At 49.9% G+C, this 23,704-nt stretch overlaps 1 protein-coding gene across 5 annotated transcripts in view; it reads right to left on the reverse strand.

The window, feature by feature from the left end:
- Window positions 1-16,069: 16,069 nt before the first annotated feature.
- The window catches only part of ARMC9 (armadillo repeat containing 9), a 74,124-nt gene continuing 66,489 nt past the window's right edge, over window positions 16,070-23,704 (reverse strand). For 4 of the 5 annotated variants that reach the window (XM_064516750.1, XM_064516749.1, XM_026093478.2 and 1 more), the window contains one exon: window positions 16,070-20,964. Coding sequence is in view for 3 of the 5 variants with exons in the window: in XM_064516749.1 (XP_064372819.1) it covers window positions 20,942-20,964 (23 nt within the window). In the remaining 2 variants the exon portion in view is untranslated. The remainder of the gene's footprint in view (window positions 20,965-23,704) is intronic. The other variant, XR_010390480.1, reaches the window with a different exon arrangement.

The following is a 23,704-nucleotide window of genomic DNA, read 5'->3' on the forward strand; positions in this document are numbered from 1 at the left end:
TGGCCGCTTGCAGAGTGCAGGGACTTCCCGGATGCTTCCGAGCTCCTGCATCAGGTTTTGGCTCCAATGCTCCCCTCCGAAGCCCCCCGTTCCCACCTCCCCATGGCCTCCCATGCTGTGCGGGAGACATTCCAGGCAGCCAAGCTGCCCTGGCTGGTGGACGGCAGCCCCGGCTGGGAAACAGAAAGGAAAGGCCACCCCAGGGCGGCCGGCTGCGTCGTGCGGCAGTGGGAGCATGGCCCCCGCAAACCGGCGCTGCGCCAGCAGGACACCCGTGCTCGGGGCTGGGCCGTGCTTGGGAGCACCCAGGCGCCCGGCGCAGCACGCCCCAGCGCGGCCCCATCCTCCCTTGCTGGCCGCTGGCACCGAAGGGCTGGGAAACCCAAGCATGCAGGGCTGGGGCCCAGGATGCAGTGCTCAGCAATGACGGGGCAAGAAGTGGCAAAGCCCTGCCCAGAGCGGGCAGGCGGCTCCAAGCACTGCAGACGATGCCTGGGAGACACGGCCATCGGTGCAAACCTTTTCTCCTGAGTTAGACACAAATAGCTTCAGGTTTGGGTTTACTAATGACGGAAACGAGCACTGTCCTGTGCGCTTCTGACGCTGGGGGCACCGTTGCCAGCGCTTCAGGCACCAGCGGGCCTCGCCGCTGCCGGGGAAGCTCCCTCGCCCTGCGCAGTGCGGTGACGTCCCGAGCCCAGCCGAGCCCTGTGAGAGCTGGCAGGGGCCCTGAGGACCTAAAACACACATGATTGTTGCATTGTGCAGGGAGCCGGCCAGGGCGGGGGGGGGGGGGGGGGGGGGCGTTTGCAAGCCTCTCCGGGTAACGTCCGAGCGGCCGTGCTTGCCTGCCGCTGCCGCCACCCGCCTCGAGCCCTGGCCCACGCTGCCCCCGGCCTGGTGGGTTTGGGGCAACCTTTCCTGGCCCAGCATCGCCACCGGGGCGAGCGACCTGGGGGCACCAGACCCAGCAGTGGGCATCTCGTGGCTACTGGGCATCGGTTTGGGTAAAGAGAGAGGGAGAGGGCCACGACGGGGCCAAAGAGGTCCATCTAGATGTTGTCAGAGCAAACCACGATGCTTTTTTTTTGCTTCAAGAAGCCATTTTTAAATGACAAGTGAGCCCAAATTAAAATACTAAAAAAAAGTACAAAGTGATTTTTTTTTTTTTTTTTATAAGGTTTATGTAGTCCTGAAAGACTGGCCTGTGGCAGGTTGACCCAGCCAGTGGTTTCCCACTGACGGCTTGGGTTTCATTTCACTGGGAAAAACTGACCTGGTTTCTTTGTTAAGTTTTTCTATTTATTTCCTGACATTTTCAGTTCTGCTAACAAATTATACGTGTACTGAACGCCATCTCATCCCTTCTCGCAGCACCTCTCACTGTGCTGCCCGCACCAGCCCTCAGGCCTGGGTTTCCCGCGCAAGCAGCAGTCTCGGGGTACCAAGGGCAGGCTGGGGACCTCCGGGGAAACCGCAGCGAGAGGCTTTTCCTCCCTCGTCCCTGCTCCAGCATCACCTCCGAGTGCCTGGAGCAGCGCCAGGGCTCAGCCTGCCCCGTGGTGTTGGGGACCGGCAGCACAGGGCTGCGGCGCCCGGCAGAGAGGAGATGCCAGGAGCGGGACAGGGTGGCTCGGGGCGGGGGAGGGGGGAGGCGCTGAGCTGGGCTCGGGGGGATGTTGGGTTTAGCTGCTGGCCACCGCTAGGCAGGAGGAGGCCAGCTCGGCCCTGGCAGGCACCTCGTCCTGGCACCCCTCGTGCGCTCGCGGCAGCCCCAGCCAAGGGAGCTGCCGGCGGAGCAGGGCTCGGGATACGGCCGCGACCAGTCGGCAGCCGAGGGAACGGCTAGATGTGCTCACCACGCTCTGCCTCTGGCCAACGCACAATATTTTCCAGCAGTTATGTCATTTAAGAAGCCATTTAGGCTTTTCTTGGTTAAACGTGCGTGCCTGCGATGGTAAGCGCCCTGCCGGCGCTCAGGCCCCGCCACCCCGGGGAGCGGGGCTGCTCGTCGCCAGCCAAGCCCCGTGCCCCGGTGGCGGCCGCTGCACTGCGCAGAGGTCCCTGTTTGCTCACGCGCCCCGGCCTCACGCGTCAGGACTTCACGCTCAGCGTAACGCACGCTCGGGCCCTGCGCAAACATCCTGGACGAGATAGCGCGGGGAACTGCCCTTTCTCGTGGAATATTTGCTCTTTTAGCAGCTTTTATGATGCTGCCGGGCCCATGCCATCAGGCAGGGAACAGCTCAGCAGCTCCTGCTGCCTCCAGGCCCACGTGCAGCCGGGTAAAGCGCCCTGCCCGAGCCACTCTCACAGCTGACGCTGGGGCGGCTGGACACCACCGGGGCCAGGCGCCGCTCCCTGCCTCAGTTTCCCCTTTGGAAAAATGGGGTCCCATCACTTTTCCTTACGAAAGCAGGATTAGCACCAAGCGAAGAGCGCCGGTGGGGAAGAAGGGGCAGTTGCAGGGTACCAGCAGAGTCTGGCACCGAGGTCAGGGCACACACAGGCTTCCACGAAACACTTGCTCCGCTCGCCTAGCCTTGAAAGGGCTGTAAAGCAGAAGCAAAGCGCAGGGTGGTTTATTTTACACATTAACCCCAGGGCCCTGCGGCCGTTTCCATTCCAGCGCCTTTGCCACGATGGGAGCCGCACTGGCTCCCAGGTGAGGGGGGCAGAGGTTTCCTGCACCGAAACGCTGCAGAGCTTGGGAGGAGCCAGCCAGAGGCTGCCACAATGTGAGCGGGACCGGGCCAAGACCAAGGTTTGCTGCCCTGCTTGGAATCGAAGCCGCGGGGATGTGCATGATTTCTCTGGCGAATGGGGGAGCAAGGGAAGCTGCTGTGCAGGTTGATGGCTGGGCTGGCACCCTGCCTGCCTGGAGGTCCCCAGCCCAACAGCGCGGAGCGGGGCAGGAGAAGATGCAGCCGCTGCTTCGGCTCGCGCACCCAGCTCGGCTCCAGCACGAAGGGACCCGGCGCGAGCAGGCAGCTTTTGTACTTTGCCCACATAAAGTGCTTGTGGGGCACAAAGCTCACCGGGAACAAGGCCCAGGGCTTGCGAGGCTTTAGCATTGCTGCTGTGAGAGAGGGAGGCTGCAGGGTTGGGCCCCCCTCAGAGCGCGCATCCTTGGCGCCCTTCCCTGGGTCGCCCCACGAGGCGGCAAGGAGGAAGGGGGTATTGTGCCCATGCCTTCACAGCCCGGGACTCTCCATGGGGATTTTGCCCCTCGGACGCCCGGGTCTCCTGGGGAGCCTGATGTGGCTGTGCTGTTGCTTTAAGTCAGCAGCTGGATGCAGCTGTGACTGCTAGTAACCCTCGCCGCCCGCCTTACCCAGGGCTTTTATGCATTTTCCAGTGGTTCCAGAGCCGTTTGGCGGCAGCGTGCGGAGGAAATGGGACTCACGCTGGCTAGCAGGGAAGGGAGGGGAAAGAGCAAACATTTCCCCTCCCCAAGGCGCAGGGTGAGCCCGCCGCCGCGGCTAACGCAGCGGGCACGAGGCAGCAGACGGCTTGTCAGGCCGCCTCTGCGGCACACTGCGAACAGCCCTGCGGTTAAAGGCAGGGAGCCAGAGGCCCTGGCTCGTCTCTCCCAGCCCAGCGTGCCCCTGCGGAAAGCACTGTCCTGAGTCTGCCTCAGTTTCCCCCTCTCTCCTCACTAAGCTCAGCCCCACGCAGAAGCCCAGGGGTTGCGGGGACTGTGCTTTTGCCCAGGGCTGATGCTTGCAGGCCGCAGCAAGGGTTGGTCCCGGCGCTGTGGTGGGAACACAAGGGTTTTCAAGAGAGATGAAGCTGTTGCTGCTGTGGGGACAGGCAGCATGGTGAGGCCGGTCTCCCCGGCTCATGCCGGTCCTTCTGCTACAGACTCCCAATTTCCCCCAGGCCAAAGCACAGCTGCGGTGTGACAGGGCCCTGCTGCCCCTCTTTGCCCAGCAGCCTTTGGGGGTCTGATCTCAGACCCTACCGAAGGTGGTGGAAAGGGGACCGGGACGGAAAAGTTCAAGGGCTGGAGATTTGGGAGAGTGATGTTGCTCCAGTGACAGCGCTGAAGCCTGCAGCCCTCCCCAGGGCACCAAAGAGCTGTCGTGCCCCGCAGGGAGGCAGAGGGCTGCCCCGCGGCGAGGAAGGGCAGCCCGGCCTCCACGGACGTCTCCTCCTTGCCCTCGTGGCCGCCAGCTCTCCCCGTTGCCTGCGAAGCCAGTCCCCCCCCACGCTGCCCTCCGCGGGCCATGGACACAGGCTGAACCGTGAAGCCCTGGTAGGGCACCAGCCCATGAAAACCAAGCTTTCAGGTCGAGATCTGACGCTGTGTCGGGATAGTCTGAGGGCTGAGCGAGGTCCTGGCGTTGCGCTCAGGTCCCTGGAAGTGCCGCTGCTCAGGGGCTGGCACAGACCCAGAACCCAAGAGCTGAGAGACGCCGTGTTTTCCGTCGGGCAGGAGAGCACTCATGGCTTTTCTCATGACTCAGATGGAAAGGCCGGCTCAGGAGTCACCTGAGCACCAACGGCTGGCTGCCTGCACGGCCCCTCTCCAGCCCAAGCGGAAAAACATACAGACCTGGCGGAGCGCACTTCGGCAGAGACCCCAGGCTCCCGGCCGGGTCCCCACCTGGCCCCACGGACGCAGATAGCTCACGCAATCCTTATTTGGCCATATAGGTTTAAAGGGAGGCACGGGCAGATAAGACATCCCTGGCCATCTAGCGCACAGGGTTTGTTCTCCATTAATCGTCTCTTTTCCTGTTGCTTCCAAGCACGTCATCCTTTGTGCCAAAATCTGGGCTCTCCTAGATCCACTGGTGGATCTGTCTGCAGCAAAGGCCACCTACGGATGCATAAGGGAAGAGTGGTAAAAAGAGGTCACATAGAGCATGAATTTTTTCACTGCTAAAATTTCCCTGCTTTTTGGATGGCACTACTGGTTTAAAGCCACTGCAGAGCTGCTGCTCTCTGGGAGCATGAGAACGAAGGCCAGCACCCACCACGCATGGTCTTTCCTCCATCCCGACCTCTCCAGGTAGGCTCGCACGGGGAGCAGGGGACGGGCCTGGCCGAAGCGCTCGCCCTGCATGGGAACAGCTCCCCCCAGGCCATCTCAGGCAGTTTCTCAGCAAGCGGTTGGCAGGCCAGTGCAGCTCTTTGAAGAGGTGGCGATAGCAGTTTGCTAGCCTGGGAGTATTTTAGCCATGCAAGAGCCCTCAGGAGAGGAGAACAGAGACGGCACACCCAGCTGCATTCCTGAGGTTTGGTTTCCATGGTGGGATATTCACCCGACAGTGAAGTCATGCTGTGGGCTGAGATGGCCACTGAGTTAATGCATGGATCCAGCTCCTTCCCTGATTCGCAGCAGGCCATGGCTACAGCTACTCATCCTCTCTCATACTAAAATTTCTGCTGTTGCTGCACTGACTCAGCTCCAGCATTTCTAGCAATAAGAGGCATCTTGGTCCAGGGAGGCTCCAGACACCAGTGCAGGTTTAATTACTACCTCACGAAGGGAAAGCACGCCCTGCTGCAGGGTGGAGGGACAAGCTGATGGCTCCCATGGGTCCTGCCCACCCATTTCTATCGTCAAACTGTGCTCCCCAAAACATCTTACTTCAAAGGCTTCCACATCATCCTCAGGCTGCCCCTGGTGGTAACAGGTCAGAAACATGGTAGCACCACCATAAGAAGTTGCTCCCGTAGGGCCTAGGAGATCTGCCCAACATTAGGAAGAGGTGAGGAAGAAAGGAGTGTCTGAAAGGTCTGGAAAAGCTGGATGGAAAGCACATGGGCCACATGGGCCCTGGGGCAAGGTGGCAGAGACACCCTGGCAGCAAGCAGCAGGTTGCAGTGCCAATGCCACGCACATGACGATGGGGTTTGGCCCCATAGATCAATGAAACAGAGGTGTGGTGGAAGAATTGGCCCTGGGAGGTCAGCGATAAACTGATAAGATTATTCCCAGCCTCTGAAGTGATTTTCTGCAGGTCTGGAGGAACAGGCTGGGCTGCCCGGGGCTCCGGAGTGATCAACCGCACTCCCCCTCTGCTCAGCTGTTAAGACCCTGTGCTTTTGGGCAGTGGTTATTCATGCTGGAAGGAAATGCCTTAGAATGAATCTTCAGCAAAGATCAACTTCTTTGCAGTTCAGTCAACTAAAACTCCATAAAAATGCAAATCCCCTTGGGACGCATTTCCTTATTAAAAACCACTGAAGCACTTTCCACCCGCACTTTCTCTTCACTGTTCCCAGCTTCCTACCTGTCACCACCCCAAAGGCCACAGACCCAAAGACGGTGACAAGCCAAAAACCAAGGGGTCCTCTTCTCTTGTCACAAGCATGACAAGGCATGACGAGCGTGTGTGTTCGGTGCACACACTGGCTTCTCTCATGAGCGCGTGTTGCACCGGGAAGGAGAGCACGGCACCTCTGGAAGACAAAAGGGAAACAGCTCAGCCACAGATATGTTAGGAGGAACCTCTCCAGTTCCAGGCACCCCCTGGGAACAGGGCTGTTTGCACTGGGTTGCTGAGGCTCAGCCTCCCACTGTTGCACTCCTAAGTCAGAAAAGCTTGCTGGGTTTTGCAGCTTAGGATCAACAACTTTGATTCTTCCATTCCCAAGGCTCTTGCTGTCACCCTCTGCTCCCTCCCTGCAAACTCCAGCCAGCTCAGCTTCTGCCTCTTCCGCTCCCTGGTATTAGGGAGTGAAACAGCAGCGCACACCTGGCGCCCCAGGCAGCGGGGGGCTGAGGCCATTGCTGGGAACTAACAGGTTTCCACAGCTGGAAACAGCCCATAGCACATACCACGCTGATTATTTTTTGTTTCGAAATGGCAACTTCCCATTGAAACTTTCCCCAGTTAAATGAAGGGTTAAGTAAGACAAAGCCCAACCAAAACAACTGTTCATTTCCAGCCCAACATTACGTTTCAGACTGACCCAGATCTTCACATGCATGCTTGTGCTCAGTCTTAACCAGAAAACCCATCCTGCTTTTCATCTCACGTATATCCAAACCTATGGGTCCTAGCTGGGACGTCATCAAGAAGCCAAGCTCCCTTCAAGGGCAGGCACTGAGCTAACAGCAATGACCAGCTCCAGGAGAAGAAAAGCCACATCTGGGGCCTGACATAGCAGGTAAAATCCCCAGGGAACAGCGGTGATGCTGAGGGTGTGTAAGCAGCTGGCATAGCCTGCCGGCAGCCTGGGTGTGTATTGGCCAGACCAGGAAGCGCATAGCCAAACTGAGTCTGATTCACAGCCCAAGAAAAACAGCTGATCCCAGATTGCCTTCACCAGACAGGACCAGCATCAGCCCTGCAGGCTGGCTCGCGGGGCAGCGAAGGCTGACACGCAGCAGCTCCCTGTTTCGGGTACCCCACAGCGCTCTGTGGGGCTCTCCCAGCCCTTCCCCAAGCCCCGTTTCAGTTTCGCGCTCAGAGCCACGTGAAGGTTAAATGACTTACCTCAACAGCAGACAGATCCGGAACCCCCCAGCCCCCCCATTCCCATCCCCTTTCCTACACACACATCCGGATACAAAGCCAGGGCCCCTCAAAACCCTCCACCCCTGGAAAGGCGGATTCTCAGTTTCTCTCTCTCATTTCTAGGGCCCTTCTGCTTCCACTCAATACTAATGATATTCATTTCGTGGCCTTTTCCTCGGGCACTGACTCCTCCTGTAACACCGCTCTGTTTCTCTCCTCCAAGCTGGCTCCCAGATCCCCCCTCCAGCCCTGGTGACTCATGCAAAATACACACTGAGCCCTTTCAGGAGCGCTCGGCTCTGAACACTACCCCAGTCTTCACAGCTAAGACACCCTGGGGAATTACAGTGTGCGGCTCATGCTAAGCCCTCCCCAACGCCTCTTCCCAAGCAATAGGACAACTCCCCCACCTTCCTCTCCCATTCGCAGCGCAGGATCCTGTCCAAGAGGAGACATCAGCGCCTTTGCAAAGAGAGCAGCTTTTACAGGAAAGAAGTCAGAGCCCTTCCTGGTGCACACTGGGCCAGGGTGAGATGTGAGAAAGCAGTCAATCAGCTCGCACAAACTCACAGCCCAGGTCCCTTTGAGCGAAGTCCAGCAGTCTAAAACAAATAAATATATATATTTGAAAAGAAAAAGGATCACAAGCTCCTAACGGGACAATTCTTGGCTCCAAGACACAAAACCTGCCAGGATCCTTTTCCTCTCTTCTACCTTCACCAAGCTTTCTCTGATCCTTCTAGACAGCAGGGCTCTGTCCAGTGCTCAGGAGAAGGGGGATTAAGAACAGGCTCTTCTGTTCCCTGGCTCCCAGCTGGCAGAGGGGTGGGTACTTCCCATACAAACTACCCCTTCACCTTGAAACACTGTGAAATGCTACATCTGAGGAGCTGCTGGAAAATCAGCTGGTGGAAGGAGTTCTTCAGGGCCAAGCCCACGTGGAGAGGGGAACGTAGACATGCTGACTGCAAGAGAGCACCATCTTTTGCCCAAACACCGAGCCCTGCTCTCACAACGGCACCTGGAGCTCCCAAACTCCAGGCCTGGATCCCACATCTCTTCCCCTTTCCGGGACTCCCAGGGCAAGGCACTGCAGCAGGGAAAAGTCCACACGTGGTATTGCAGGAGATGCTGAGGCTCTGGGGTAGCCCGTAACAGGGCTTTACCCACCCACTACAGTCTACCACAAGGGCCTTTTGGCTGTCACAGCCTCTCCAGCGAGGTATATGCACCCCAATGCGCACAAACCAAAGATGAACTCTTTCCCACTGTGTCACCATGCTTGCAAACATGCAAACCCAGGGGAAAACCCCATGCACAAGGTTGAGTAAGTATTTCCTATCTCTAGAAAGTCTTTTTTCTCTATGAATTTCTTTTCAGTTTGCTGAAATTTCCAAATGACCTCAAAAAAAGTCACCTCAACTCTTCTACAGTAGAGGCAGAAGTGAGGGGGTCTGTATTGTGGCAAATCACAAGGCAGACCAACTGAAAGAGCCCATCCTCACACAACAGGCAGCATTGCAGGTTCATCAACCATCCCGAAGCTGCACTGATTTACACCTGCAGAGCACACGGACCCACATCAAGCCCTGCTCTGGGCTAGTGAACAGGTCTAAAAGAAAGAGCAAAAACCTACAAACCTGTCTTTAAATAACCACAGCAAGCAGAAAGGCTGGCTTAGAGGGGAGTCCCCTTTCAGACTACATGGTTGGGATCTGTAATGACTCTCTGATAGGCCTCAGCTCTGCTTTCTCTCAGGCAACTTTCTTTGCAGGGTAAAATAAAAAGATTCTGCGTAGGACATGGGTTTGTTTGTTCACTTTGAGAAAAGGGACAAGACAGGAGAAATCTGGAAATCCCTGCCTGAGGCATTTGGTGTCTGAAGGGCTGAGATGTACATCACAACCGCCCTCCCCTCCAGGTGTTTGCCAGCTTTCAGTAATAGTTGGAAGTTTCTCTTCAGCACATACCTCCAGTGAAAATGCCACAACAAAGCGATATCTGCAGTTTATAGACCCATAAACAAAGCTGAGGGTTTTGCAACGTGTACTTAACCGGGAAAGGTCACCCAGAAGACACTATTCCTGGCCGCAAGGTCAAGCTGCCAGCGTGTGGAGACCACTGCTGGCAAACACCAGCCCCAGAGACCCCTGGGACCAGTGGAAGTGGTCTGGGAACGCCAAGCGAAAGGGAGGGCCACGGCTCTTCACCAGTGCCCTGCACATCAAAATGGCGAGCGTGAGAAGAGCAGAGCCCGTGTGGCTGAGCTGCCTCAGAGCAGAGAGCAAGTGCTGCTCTGTCAGTGCCAGAAGGAGATAAAGCTCAGCAAAACTTTCCCCTACCAGGCCCCCCCCGGCTGTCCCTCAACCGTGGACTGGTTTTATTAAGAGATTGGGGAAGGCAGCCAAGGGATGTGAACACTTGGCCCAAGGGAGCAGCGAGGTGTCAGGGATGGGGGCACAGACCTTATTACTACCCACCACAGCACAGCACGTAAGAGGGGAAGACAAGACCCACCGAGCAGAGCAACAGCAGCTGTGCCAGATGTTACAATGCAGAAGTGGGGGTGATCACAGCCATAAGCGAAGGGCTAACAGATAAGGCTTAAATACATACCAACACCTGGGAGTCCCAGAGCCCAAAGGGACAACATCGCCCAGACCAAGCATTGCAGAGGTGGTGAAAGGGCAGGTGCCTATATCCTGCCCCACAAACCTACAGAGGACCAGAGCCTGGGGCGGACAGGAGGAGAGGGAAGTCCTACTCTACAGGCCAGTTGCAGCACCCTGGGCCAGTCCCACATCCCCGGCAGGTCCAAGTTCACAGACGTGAGCCGGAGGCACCCGCTGGCCGCTCACAGCGTGAGGGCCAGTCTCACCTCTGCTCCCTTCAGCCTTGGGATCAGCCATCTGGCGGCAGAGCCTCAGGCTGAGTCACAGCACTGCCAGCAGGACTATCTCTAATTACCTGCAAGAGGAATATCAGTGAGGCACTATAAATTTCATGCCCCAGAGATTCATTTCTCAATAATTTGGAAACCAACGGGTACATAGGCAGAGGTAGGGGAGAGGCACAAGAACGAATGCTGTATTTATGGAGATTTTGTTTGGTCACCGGTTCCTGCATGGCCAAGCCAGACAGCTCTAATCTGCTCTAACCCACTCCCTCCTTGGTGCAGGCATAAACTGTCTGACTAATATCCAGCAAATGCACTGAAGGAACAGAAGCCTGACCAGATGTTGCCTACAGAAAAATGATTGTTGCAGGGGAAAGAGCAATTCAGGCTGTGAACAAAATGGAGATGTGTCAGTCTTTGCAGGAAAAAACATGTATTGTGCTGTTATTTTCCACCTTTTCATCTGCGGTCAACGTAGCAAAGGAAGAATATCATGCTCTGGGTCGAGGTAGCCCCAACCTGCAGAGTGGGTTGCACTCTCAGGGCACGCAGAAGGAGAGCTAGAGTCCCAGTCCCGTTTAACAGATCTTAGCTCATGCAAGGACAGCATGGGCCAAGTTTATGCGGACATAGGATGAAAGCTTTCACAATTTCATTGTGAATCTAACAGGACAGGATGCAGGAGCTGTCCTCCCGCCCAGCTGCCCCTCCGAACCACGCGAGTAGGGAAGACAGTTGTCCTGACAAACAAAGTCTGTTTCTAGCCCTCAGGGTCACTAACTAATACAAGCTTTAAACTGTGACTGGAAAAGAAAATAAGCATAAACTATTAATGATTATGTTAACTTTTTAGTTTTGTAGCCAATCTAAGGCTGTGGCCTCCGAGGCATAAATTTTCAGGTCTCCCATCACAGCTGCTCTGGTTACATCCAGCTGCATCACACCCTGCCTTACGTGCAGACTGTCTCTTGCACCTTAACTCTCCACGAACCATCTTCTTGTCCTGCTGCGAGAACATGTGCAACAACACTAAGGGATCACAAGAGCCGCCCCTACCAACATCAAGCAGGAACCTTAGATTAAATAATACAGATTATAAGCAGGACCGTCTCTAAAACTCACTCTGCTTCTTTGCAGAGCTTCTACCTAGATCTCTTCTCAGCCCCCAGCTGCCTGGCTTCCAGAGAGAGATTCCAAGAGGCAGCCCCTCATCTCCACTAGTCTATACCATGGGATCTTCACATCTAGCCTGAGGCAAGTGCAAAACTTTTTAAGGCTGGAAGGAGGGTTTTTTGTTTTTTGTTTTTTTGTTTTTTTTTTAAAGACACTTCTAAGCTACTATATTTGCATCTGAGACAACTACCCTGCACCGCAGGAACAAAGGTGCGTCTCAGCTCCTTTGTGAAGTTCAAGAAGGCAGTGTTAAAGTTTCCATTCCCACTTCTTACATAGTCATGAATGACCTCAAATGGTATTTCATATTGATTCAATCATTGCACCAGGACTATCATATTACCTTCTGCCTGGCTAAGAGCCTAACAGAAATTAAATGATGCATATACTCATAAAGGTGTGCAAGTCAAACTGCTACTGTTGGATTTGAATTGCCTTAGGAGAACTTACTCATAAAAATGGCACTGGGTAATAATGAAATTGGTTGAAGTGCAATTTTCATATAGACTTGCTGCTACATTAGAAATCTGGAGCTTTTAACTTCTTGGGCCTCCCCTTTGTTTCAGGGCACAAGTCTCCACAGAAAGCTGGGAACAGCAGCAGAGTGTTTGGGGGACTTGCTGCTCTATCACACAAAATCATGACGAGACACGGAAGAAAAGCTCTTCATGATCAAAGAACTGATAGCCTGCTTCATAACTTGGGGCCAAAGAGGAGCAAAATAAGGACGGGCACAACCAGGCAATGAAAGCCTGAACTGGAAGAACTGATGCAATAGCAGAAACACTCTTTTGCTGAGCTGCTGGATGGGTGCAACACCTCCCAGTGCAGTTTTGCAGACTTTCTTTGACCCAGCCCCAATGCGCAAGCAAATGACTGACAGATCAGTGATGCAATAGGGAGACGCCTTCCCTAGAGTTCCTCATAACTGGAAGCAAAACGACACCCGTGTCCTTGGTAGCTAATGTTGCAGGACTTGGGGGTAACCTTCCCTGCTACCTGTACTGGCTGTTTAAAGGTGCCTGGCAGGAACTCCCCTGAGAGGGAGCAGATGACTGACCCCACACTGTGTGTGAGCACTTACACTCCTGCCACTTGCTCCTTTCAGAATTGAAAGCCACATCCTCTCAGATCCCCCAAAATATTAAGGAAATACTGATTTCTACTATCTCTATAACTGATTTGTGTTCAGCAACTGGGCATCAGCCTGACACCAGCCTCTGCTGCCACCCATCCAGTTCCTCTGGTGTATTAGCTGGTCTCAGAAGAGCTAACAGCCTCTCCCGAATCTTAGCTTGATCGTACTTGTAGCCTGCTATGGCCACACCACTTCCATGCAAAGCACACAACCAACTGTCTTGCACCCATAAAGGCACGGGATAACACCCCCCTCCATCATCCCCAACAGGCCTAAGCAAGGACACATTTCCCCAGGAGCCGATTTTCTAGCAAGGACAGGGTATTCCCAGTACAAACTACACTCACAGCCCAGAGGAAGGTCATTCAAGGAAACACGTGGGCAATACCCGTTGCTGTGCCAAACGGCAATGCCAGTCAGCATCACATTAAAGATAAGGCAGCTTATGACCTATTCCTTTGCCTAACTCAGCAGCAGGTATTATGAGAAAGAGGAAGAGAAAAAATATTCTGCCAGCCCATCAAGCAACTAGCGTTCCCAGTCCTGGTGTCCCATTTCTATTGCCTGGGCATGGTTTTAGAGAGGTGTCTAATGAAGCACAGAGGTTTCACAGTTTGTTGCACGAATGTAACACTTCAGTGATTGACTTGCCCTAAACTGTTCTCATTAGTAAAGCATTTTGCATAAAGTGCTGGCGTCAGAAGTCAGAAGGTAAAGCTAATGAGAGATTTTAATCAACCCCAGCACAAAAGGAAGGCGATTCCTGCATAATTCCAGCTGAAAATAGAAAAGCTCTCCTTTGCTGCTGGGATCAGATCTGTGCTGCAGGCAGATAGCCAGGTGCTAGGGTGCAGGTGAAGGAAAGGGGGCATACAGCCAACAAGCACCAAGGACCCAGCTAGCTTTCCTAACGCACAGCCATCCTGGGACAAGCACCCTTCAAAGCCTTCTCTGCCTCCGTAACACGTAAGCATGATCCAGCTCTGTGGAATAATTCCCACTGCAGGAAAAAAAAAAGGGCAAAAAATCCAAACCAAACAAAAAGCTAGAGAGAGGGAAGGAAGCAGAAACAGGAAACTACAAGGACACTCTCAAAAAGGCCACTGCTGCCGGATAAAGGGCCATATTTTTATGCATGCCCTGAGAGGCAAATTCTTCTGAAAATCCATGTTTTAGGCACCTGAATAAAACAATCAGCATTCCATGACAGCTCAAGCTATTCACTGCTCCCAGTGAGCAGACAGGGCTTGTGGAAAAACTAGCTGTCTCCTCACAACTGCTTAAGTGGGAGCTGAGCTCAGTTAAAATATAGGACATATCTATATCTCAACCAGCAACAAATTGTGAAAATAGTAAGATTTCCAGCAAGGAAATCTTCTGTGGATTGGACTCCACAGACAGAAATGTGTTACTGACACCTGAAAGGCATAAGATCATCTAGGTCAGTTCTGGCTAAAAAGTCTTGCACTCTGTCTAATGTGTCAATACAGCCAAGACACCTAGCTGGGACTCTGGAGAAATCTCCTTGCTGCTGCCATTCCTGGGTGACTTGGGGAGTGACATACAAGCGCTGAGCACTGGCTTCTACTTTAGCTGCTGTAATAGCAGTTCAGAGAATCTTGGAAGCTCCAACAAGATTTGGGGAGATTCGTAGTTGCTTAGACCCATACCTTTCTGCAACACTCAGCACACTGTTGTGAAAACCTGCATCCTTACCTACAGCATCTTCAGAGTCACCAACATAAAAGCATTAGAGAGAAATATATTCTTCTTGTGCTCTCTCCTATCCCCTGCCCAAAGCACATGGAGGTTTTAAACTATGGCACAGGAAGCAACCGCTTAGCTACTCAAAGTTTTTAATCTATGCGGAAAACGTATCAAGAGTAAATTATTTCTCTCCCATTCTGCAGAGATGTGCAGGCCCTTCCCATTTCAACAAGAAGATGACTCCAAACCGTAGGTCAGCTCTACATTATGCATGACTGAAAACTCAACCAGACCAATTTTAGAGGGTTGGGAGAAGCAAGCAAAATTCTTGCTGTTACTGGGGTTGTGTGTGACAGGGCCTAAAAGCCTTAATTATGAGCCAAGCTCCTCATGTCCCTGTGTTAGATGCTTCATAAACACTGCGGTTGACTTTGAGCCATGGGACCAGCTGTGCTGGCTCAAACTCCGTTGACTTGCAAACGGTTGCAGCGTGGCTCCTGTGCAGGGCTACGCATGGAGCCAGCCGTGGTGCTATCCTGGTGCAGCTGATCCAGGTACACCTGGTCCTTGGCTCTGGGAGGAAACAAGACAGCTAAGTGTGCAGTAGCCACCAGCATGGCTAGGGCATGGCTGGGCTACTCTGCAGTGCAGTGATGGGACCCTTGGGAACTGCAGCTGCCTCTCTCACCTTGAGGTAGGTGGCTCATGAAGGGGAGCTCCCAGGCATGGAAATTTCAGTGCAGTGTCTCAGGACAGAAAGGGCCGCCATTCCAAACAGCCCACCTTACACAGGGCTTCAGGAGAGAAGCAACTCAACCAAAACTCAGCTGACTTCCTCAAGTCCCAGAGCTGCCTCAGTTCTCTTCCTGGTTGCTCACTTGGAGAAGGAGGAAAGAGGAAGGAACCAGTTTCATGGTAAGCCATGATCTGCCAAGTGATGAAAGTAAACAAGTTGTCTCCAAGTCTGTTAGGAAAGACTATACTCCGGCTGCAGGGATAAAACTCCAAATTCCATCCAGAGAGAAAGCAGTTGGAGCAAAGGGTAACAAACTCAGCGAGACGTGCTGCTTGACAAAGAATTCATTAGGCGCTAACGGCCCCGCTTCTTGCTACCAACATGAACCACGATCCCAAAAGGCAGTGCATGAACAGACATGAACAATAAAGTGATTTGTTCTCAGGAAGCATTCAGCCTCTGCCAGCAGTCAACCGGATTCAGACAAGGGCTGGGGCAGTCAGACCAGCACATGGCTCACCAAATGAGAAACTGTATCGTTTGGCACAGAGCTGCTATTTCCAGCACTTCCATCCCATCCTCATGTTAGGTCAACTTTTTCACTCTTCAGAGAAAGAAAACTGTCTATGTGTAGTGAAATCTGGATCTACAAAGGCCAAAATTTTTCATTGAGAGCAACAGAGGGAGGTGTCCTCACCTCCTAATATCCCTTAGTAGGTGGTCTGATTTCCAGATGGCTTCAACATTCATAGCTGCCAGCTACAGTCTAATATATAAAGCACCTTAAACATCTGCAGGATGAATATTATTGTCTCAGCCATCCAGTCCTCTTTATTTATCCTGTTTAGCCTTTTACTTAGCAAAATTAGCTCTCAGCATCATTAAAAGAAAAACAAATAAAATGAAGCAACACTTTAAGAGACTTTTAAGATGAAACACCAAGATACACTGGAAACCTTTTTTTTAATTAAATACATTGTTAGGTCATTCACACCTGAAGTGAACAAAATAATTTACACTCTCCAAAACTGTGCACTTCAAGTCATCAGAACAGCATTTACCACATTTCAAAGATGATAAACGCAAAATGAACATTTCAGACTGTCAAATGGATTTCTTACAGTTTGTATGTGTACATAAAGTGAAGTATTTTCACTTTTACTGCAATAAATTAATGCACTTGTTTCTTGGAAACTTGGAGCATAAGCCAGGACTGCTGATAGAACTTGTAATAATGTTCCAGAAGCTTATTAGACATCCTAGAGTTTGCCGCTCAGCCTGTTGTTTGGAGACATCAGATCCTTAAAGAATGGAAGTTTGGATCATGATCCTATAATCGGATATAACGCCCATTCACCTCAAGACAGAAAGAAGTCTGGAGATGGGAAAAAACCTTGCTTTGAAACATCAGATACTGACCACTGACAAGATGTGAGGCTAGAAAAATTACTGGCCTGATAAGGCAGGACAACTCTTGCACCCAGAAGTTTGTTTTTTGCTGCTGCTAATAGGAGATTAGCATAAAGCTTGGCTAGAGCAGCCTGATCTTAAAGTTCATTTTGTTTGCCCTGAAACATTTTGTTATTTCTTACCCTTCAACAAATCCTTGAGAGCCCCATTCCTTTTACAATCTACACGAATAAGCAGAGGTTCCTACAAAGGCCTGGAGAAGTCCACATGGCTTAATCACAGAGATATTTTGGTACTTAGTTCCCCCTGGGGTCAGCGGAGATACGTAAGACCACATCTGTACGCTGTTTGTTAGCCGTGCCCACGCACCTCAGCTTCAGTGCGCCGCGGTGTCCAAGGTCCCTTGCAGGACTGGGGCTCAGCTCCGATGCTCGTCGGTGAGACACCTCTTGTTCGGCAAGGGACACCTCCTGGCTCTCCCATCCCCCTGCTCCAACCCCACTGCTCCCTCCTTCTGGGAAGCAACTTGTTCCAATCTGGAGCCAGATTGCAAGAAAGTGTGAAGATAGTGCAAACTGCCAGGAAGTTTTGGCTCAAAGATGGACTCAAGCCCCAAGCTAAAAGGAAAGTCCAGATGTACTTAAATGCCTCGGAGGAAGGTAGCCTGCTTGTTTTTCCACTACTACTGCTACTACTCAAAGATGTGTATGAATGCAATGTTGCGCTTTTTGTCTCCGCCCTGTAACCGCCACCATGATTTATAAAGACTAGTGAACTTTGTTCAAAGAAAACAGCACAAAACCAAACCAAGCCACCTTTGTCCCTCCCCAGCACAGGAATATTTTATCTCCAGAAAACTTCCTTGCTTGTCCTGCTCTACACATTTACATCCACCAAGAAATAATACCTCCAACACCAAACCAATGCCACTGGTGGCATCCCACGTGCCCAGCCTCTCCTCATGAGACACCAAACACAATGAGTGGTTCATACCCACTTTGTGCCACTTCTGAGCAAACATGCTGCAGAGACAGGCCAGGTCGAACAGGAGGGAGCTGTGTTTTCAATTCAGGTGGAGATAAAAGAGTTGGCAACAGAATTTGTCAGTAATAAAATGTAGTGAAATGTGAAATGTGAAATGCACACCCTAAAAATCCACAAGACCTCAAAGAGACCTCCAAAAGGAGAAAAAATGAACATATCCCTTAAGAAACATATTCACCCAATCACTGCCAGCGGATTTTAAAGCAATCATACAGAATGACTCAGCCCTCCATGCAAATTTAAATAGACATAGGCAGTTCACGTCTTGTATTACCATACCCATAAACAAAATTAGAATGAATACAGAAAAGGTATATCCAAGAAACTAAACAAAATTAGAATGAATATCGAAAAGGTATATCCAAGAAACATGGTAGAATCACATAACACTTTGGCCCCAGGAAATCTTTCCTTTCAGATCTATGCTATATGTGCAGTTACTACACTGGCTTCTTGTAAACAAGATCAGAGCCAGGTTAAGTACAATCACAAACAGGCAGTTTTCACTGGTCCAGTTATGAACTTACCAGGGTGGTGTTGCATCTAGCAGCAGCCTCTGCATAGTGTACAGAAAAAACACCTAACAACTTTTAAGAGTGAGATGCAGAATTTACTGTGTACATGTCACTGACCTTTATCCACGGACTGTTCTGCCCTGAAGAGTGGTGTCCAACTGAGAAGGACAATATCAACATTTCTCATTAGCTTCAAAAGCTTCTGACTGACATTGCAGGGGCTTTTTGTGAGCAACACAGAGCAAAGAGGGACAGGTTACCTTGTCAGCCTCTCAAATTGCTGCTCAGCTGATAATTTATTTCAAAGCACATACACAGTTTCTCTCATCCCACACATGTGGAAAACAGAAGTTTCTCAAGCATTAATATAAAAGATAGCCTCACAGTTTTCGAACTCTATACTCACACTAAGAGTTGAACATGGCAAAAAGTATGTATGGAGTTCTGCCTTGCAGCAGGCCAGAGTAAGAAACAAACACACTTATTCACACACTTCAGCTTGTTCCTTCCAGTCCAGCTCTGCAAGATGCATTTTGTTTTTTTACTAATCTAGATCTTCTGCATGGTGCCTATCAACCTTCCTTTAGCTGACTTAAAAGCATACAGTTTTGGCTTCAACTCGTGGTATGCCCAGTAAGCTGGGGGTTTGGGATATTTTTGTTACGTTTTGTTTTTTAAGTAGTCACTGCACTCAACACTTCTCAAAAGCTGCTCTGAATCTCAGGGTCAGGTCTGCTCCAACCTGAAACTTAGCACTGCCGTAAAATAAATAAAACTCAACTGCTGGGGCATTCTGTATGTCCACATATGCAAATGAATGCTCAGCACTTCAATGTTAACAACTTGGCCATTGATATTACTTGCTGGAAAAAAATACATGGTTTCAAAGGAAAAAGAAAAGCTAGCTACACTGGAAAACCACGAGTGAGTTTTTATGGCTGCTTTCCATTGCTGCCTTTTTGTGAATCAGAGGACATTTTTCCATTAATCGTGTTTATCACCTTTGAGAAGAAGTAGGTGAATCTAAGGACAGGTTGGAAATTTTCTGTCATTTCTTTGTCTGGCATGGAGATCTTGGGACAGAGGCTATCAGGGTTTTAGGTTCTATGCAGTTTTGGAGTTAAAGCAACACCCACGCTCTGACTGCTTTATGCTAGGCCTGTGGGCACCCTGAAGTTACCAAACACTAAATTATAACTTTCGCATGAACATGACTAGATTTTAAACTAGGGGTTATCTTGCCCTGTAGAAGATCCTGATTCCAATTTGAAGTCTATTATTCAATGGGGTTACAGGAACTTGAAGGTGGGATCCCTTTCTGCAAGAAACCGACATAGTGTCACTGATCTTGGTCTACCTCATGGCAACTGTGTCACACTAGGAAATCACCCTGGCTACTCAGTAGCCACTGCACACGGGTAGGCACAATCCAAGGTCTCAGCATGAGCACAAAGTTTTCTTCCAGTCCTATGGAAATCATTTGTGGTTGCGCAACTCTTTCTGCCAGGGGAAGGTAAATGGCACTATTTGGAGTGGCTTTTAGACTGTGTTGTTGTTCTTTGTTTCTTGAGCTGAAACTCAAAAAGGGAGAAGTTAAAGCTTTTCTTTTGGAACCTGCTAAAGCATTTGCTTTTGAAGTCCACCTATGACAAATACACTTCCCCCTGCCAGTGGGAGCCAAGTTCCAAGGCAAACTGAGTTTCTGGAAAAGTTGTTGCTGTTGTCCTAACAGCAGTGTCACATGAGGGGATGTTATTGAAAAGCCAATGGTCAGTAAAGACTTCAGTGTTTCCTGGTCACTGTTACTTTTGAGAGAAAGAACAACAAACAGTTTTGGCTTCATAAATCACTGGCAGAATTAACTGCAGGACTTTTATTTAGTGAAGGGCTTCCTGATCTCTCTTGCCTAGACAGCATTTCATAATGACTGAAGACCAGTCTAGATTTCATAAAGATAAAATGCTGCTCAGAAGTGAAGGACATCAGAAAATGTGACAAAGATCAAAGGAGACCATCCGTAATCAAATGGGAAGGGAAAGCTGCTTCTGATCTGTTCACATTTTTATGGCTTCTCCTCTGAATGAAGAAATAAAGTCCTTCATTCCAGTGGAAAAGTGGAGTATTCATTCTGCAAACATTAACAAGCAAATTTAAGAAAAAATCCAACTCAAAAAGAATGTATAGGAGTAATAGCTGCAGATAAAGCTGCTCACCAGATCCTCAGAAGCGAGCAAGGACTCTGCTTTGGGCAATGGCGCAGTGTTTTTCGGTTGCTACAGATCAATCACAAGTTGACGAAATGCTTTTTCTCCAGTCTCTGGTGGCTAAACCCAGATCTCATCTCACACAAAACTCCTAGTGCAGATCCTTGAACACAGATATCCCCCAGCTCATTCACAAGGAAATAATTTTAAAAAAGCAAGTGACAGGCTAGTTCAGCAAGCAATAGGTAAACAAGACAGTTGCCCGGCCAGACTCCTGCCCTACGGACTGTCTCCAAAGGCTGTTTACTGTGACACAGAAGGCAGAGAACAAGAGACTCTTCTCAAGGTGGCAATGTCTCTTAGGAGCAAACTATCGGAGACACTGGGAGCACATTCATCTATCATACCAGTCCTCGGCTGCTGCTGAGACCTTCAATTGTAACGAGGCCCTTGTTTTAATCAGGTGTAGAGATGACAAAAGATGCATCCCATCAGATAATTCCTGAATCACTGTGCAAGGTGTACACGTGCCATATTAATAACCCACTCTCTTCTCAAGTAGGTCGCCAGTAAAGGTCATTACAGGAAGCTGGCTCTGTCCTTCAGCAAAGTGACAGGTGATTCTCGAGGAAAGCAACTGTTCTCACTTCCTGTAGGACTGGCTACCTGCAGAAGAGAAGCAAAAAAGAGCCTGTCAGCCAAAAGCAGGATTTATTACAAGACAGGAGCTGTCTGAGGGAAGCACTTGTCTGACCTGTACAGTGACACAAACACCATGAAGAACACACACAAAGGCACCTTAACAACTGATACTGCAACTTAAAAACGCAGAATGTATTTATGGCAACCACTTGTCAGCATACACTTAAAGAACTTCTGGAGGAAGCAGGGAGCCGTAAGAGCCCAGCGACACTCCTGACTAAATTATTCTTCATTTTTCCTAGTAGAGATTTTTGCATTACACTAGCACCACCATGCCCCAGACAGAACTTCATACACTGCACATGTTAACTTGACCATGCCCATGCAGAGGAGATTGGAACAGATGCAGAGTAAGGCATAGAGTAGATTTAATCATTCATCCATGCCCACAAGGGGCACATAATGCACAGCTAAAATAAAGTCTAGATTTGGAGGCCGATCCTGCATTCTAGCCACACTACCAAGTGTCATCCCTGTACCAGCTAGGAAGGGAAACCAGCATAAAGCCCCAGAATGAGGAGTTTTATTTTCAGAAGCTCAGTTTTGCTTTAAGGTACAGCTTTACAGCTCCCCGAACAACAGCAGGCTACATCTCCGGCAGGCAGGAATCCGGCCCCAGGCAGGCTTGCAGCAGTCACACCGAGTACCTGTGCTTCCGCTGCATTCCTAAGGCATTCCACCCAGGCTCGCCGCTACCAAGAGGAGCAGTCCAGCTAGTTCGACTAGGTTTATGTAAAAGCAGCAACATGTTTCCAGAAAATAGACCTACAATATTAAAAGCAAGCTAAAAAATGCCTCTCTGAAATAAGTGATCCCATCTCATCATGTCCAGCAGCTATAAAAATTTGTACTTTTCCAGAAATACCAAGAAATTCACAAACTAAAACCAATCTTGCAGAGGGATAGAGTCTCTTTTGATATGCAAAAACCTGTATACTTATGCAGCAGGCAAAGGGGAGGCAGGAACTGTTGAGTCCTGCTGATTGCTGATATCTGTGCCTCGGAGCTTCAGACTCATCTACAAAAGTCGGCTAGGAAAATAAAGGAATAGTATCTGCCTAAAGAAAGAATGTAAGCACAGAGCTTTACTAGGAAAACATGAGATGCCTTCAGATGCCTCCCTGCCCAAGTGAGAGCTGGGAATTAACTTTGAGTTAATGTGAGTTATGTTTGGACTTAAGTACTTTAAAACCATTTTTAGTCCTTTAAAAATCAGGCCCTTAACACCTGCCTCTCAATTTTTCCAACCATAAAAACCTGTGCAACAGCCCCTGCAAGATGGAGAATAATTAACAGGTACTCTATGACAGCAGACAAGCAGAGTGTATGAAAGACGATTTCTTTGTAAATTAATTTCTTTGTTATTCTTTAGCAGCAAGGTAAGAGTTAAACATCTAACAGTTGATTGCTAAAACCAAGTCTGTCTCATTGAATCCATGACAGCTAGAAAAAAAATTACCTGGAAACCTAATGGAAAACTATGGAAAAAAACTGAATGGACACATAGTAAGATGTGATGTCCACTGCACAATCAGCATCAGGATGCACAGGTACAGCAAAGATAAGAGGTACATTGGAAGACAAACCCTATCTAATAAAAGTCAAAAATTAAGAAAGTGTAAGAGTCTGGACTTATAAATTACATATACTGAATCAACAGAGAAACCCAATTGATGAAGCAATTTGATCACGCTCTGCTTCACTGCAATTTCAAAATAAAGTACATTATACCCTGCGCCAGTGGAAAAGAAACTTATTCCAGACCCTTACAAGAACATGCATATGTCTCATCTTTGACATCCAAGAGCATAAAGCTGTACTGGAGAAACTAAAATACATGGTCAAGAGTTTTTGTGTGCGCGCACACACACACACACACACATACTGTGCTTGTTTCCATTCTTCAGCAGAGCTTTTCCTTCTGAATGGACTAGCACTTTTGTAAATGAAGTGAAACAGAAACCAGGGACACACTCTTGGCCGTTAACACCACAATCGGTCAGAAGAAGAACAGTACTCCTATCACAAGGAACGGAAAACACTAGTGTCAGAGGTAAAACACAGGGCGTGTGCAGCAACACTAGATCTGAAAGAGCTGGCAGGGCTACCTAAGCACGGGACTGCTCAAGCAAGTATTCCTTATGTCAGAAAACTCCCTTAGCCACCAGGACACTCCCTTCCACTGCCTCACCTGTACTCCCCAAATGAAACCACCCTCCCTCACTGCAAGTGCAACCGTGTGGAACAACAGTGAGTGCACAACACAGCCGAAAGACCTAGGAAGCTCTTTCCAGCTCTGTTGCTGATTTACTAGCTTGTTTTAATTCCTTGGAATTCATTTTCCCATCTGTAAAGAGGAGCTAATGATATGCACATCCTTCATAAATTTCTTAGGAAGTTTTACAAGGTGCTATGAGCCACCCTGTGTTTGCAAAATGTTTAAAGGTAACAATTACAGCTAAAGAGCAGAGCTGACTAAGACCTGATACTTTATCTGTTACTCAAAGTGTTATACTGTGATCAAATAATCATCACTAAATTTCTTACAATATGTTTAGAATAAGAATATACAGCACATGGCTCCTGCCATTTTTATTGATGCTGGGCCCAAAAGTATATTTGAACCCAGCTAGTCTTCACTGCACTCCAAAGGAAAAGCTTACTTTTTACTTAAAAATGCATCTTTTTCCCCAGAAAAGATGCA

Source organism: Dromaius novaehollandiae, chromosome 9 (genome assembly GCF_036370855.1).
Source record: "Dromaius novaehollandiae isolate bDroNov1 chromosome 9, bDroNov1.hap1, whole genome shotgun sequence".
In the NCBI taxonomy this organism is placed as follows: Eukaryota; Metazoa; Chordata; class Aves; order Casuariiformes; family Dromaiidae; genus Dromaius; species Dromaius novaehollandiae.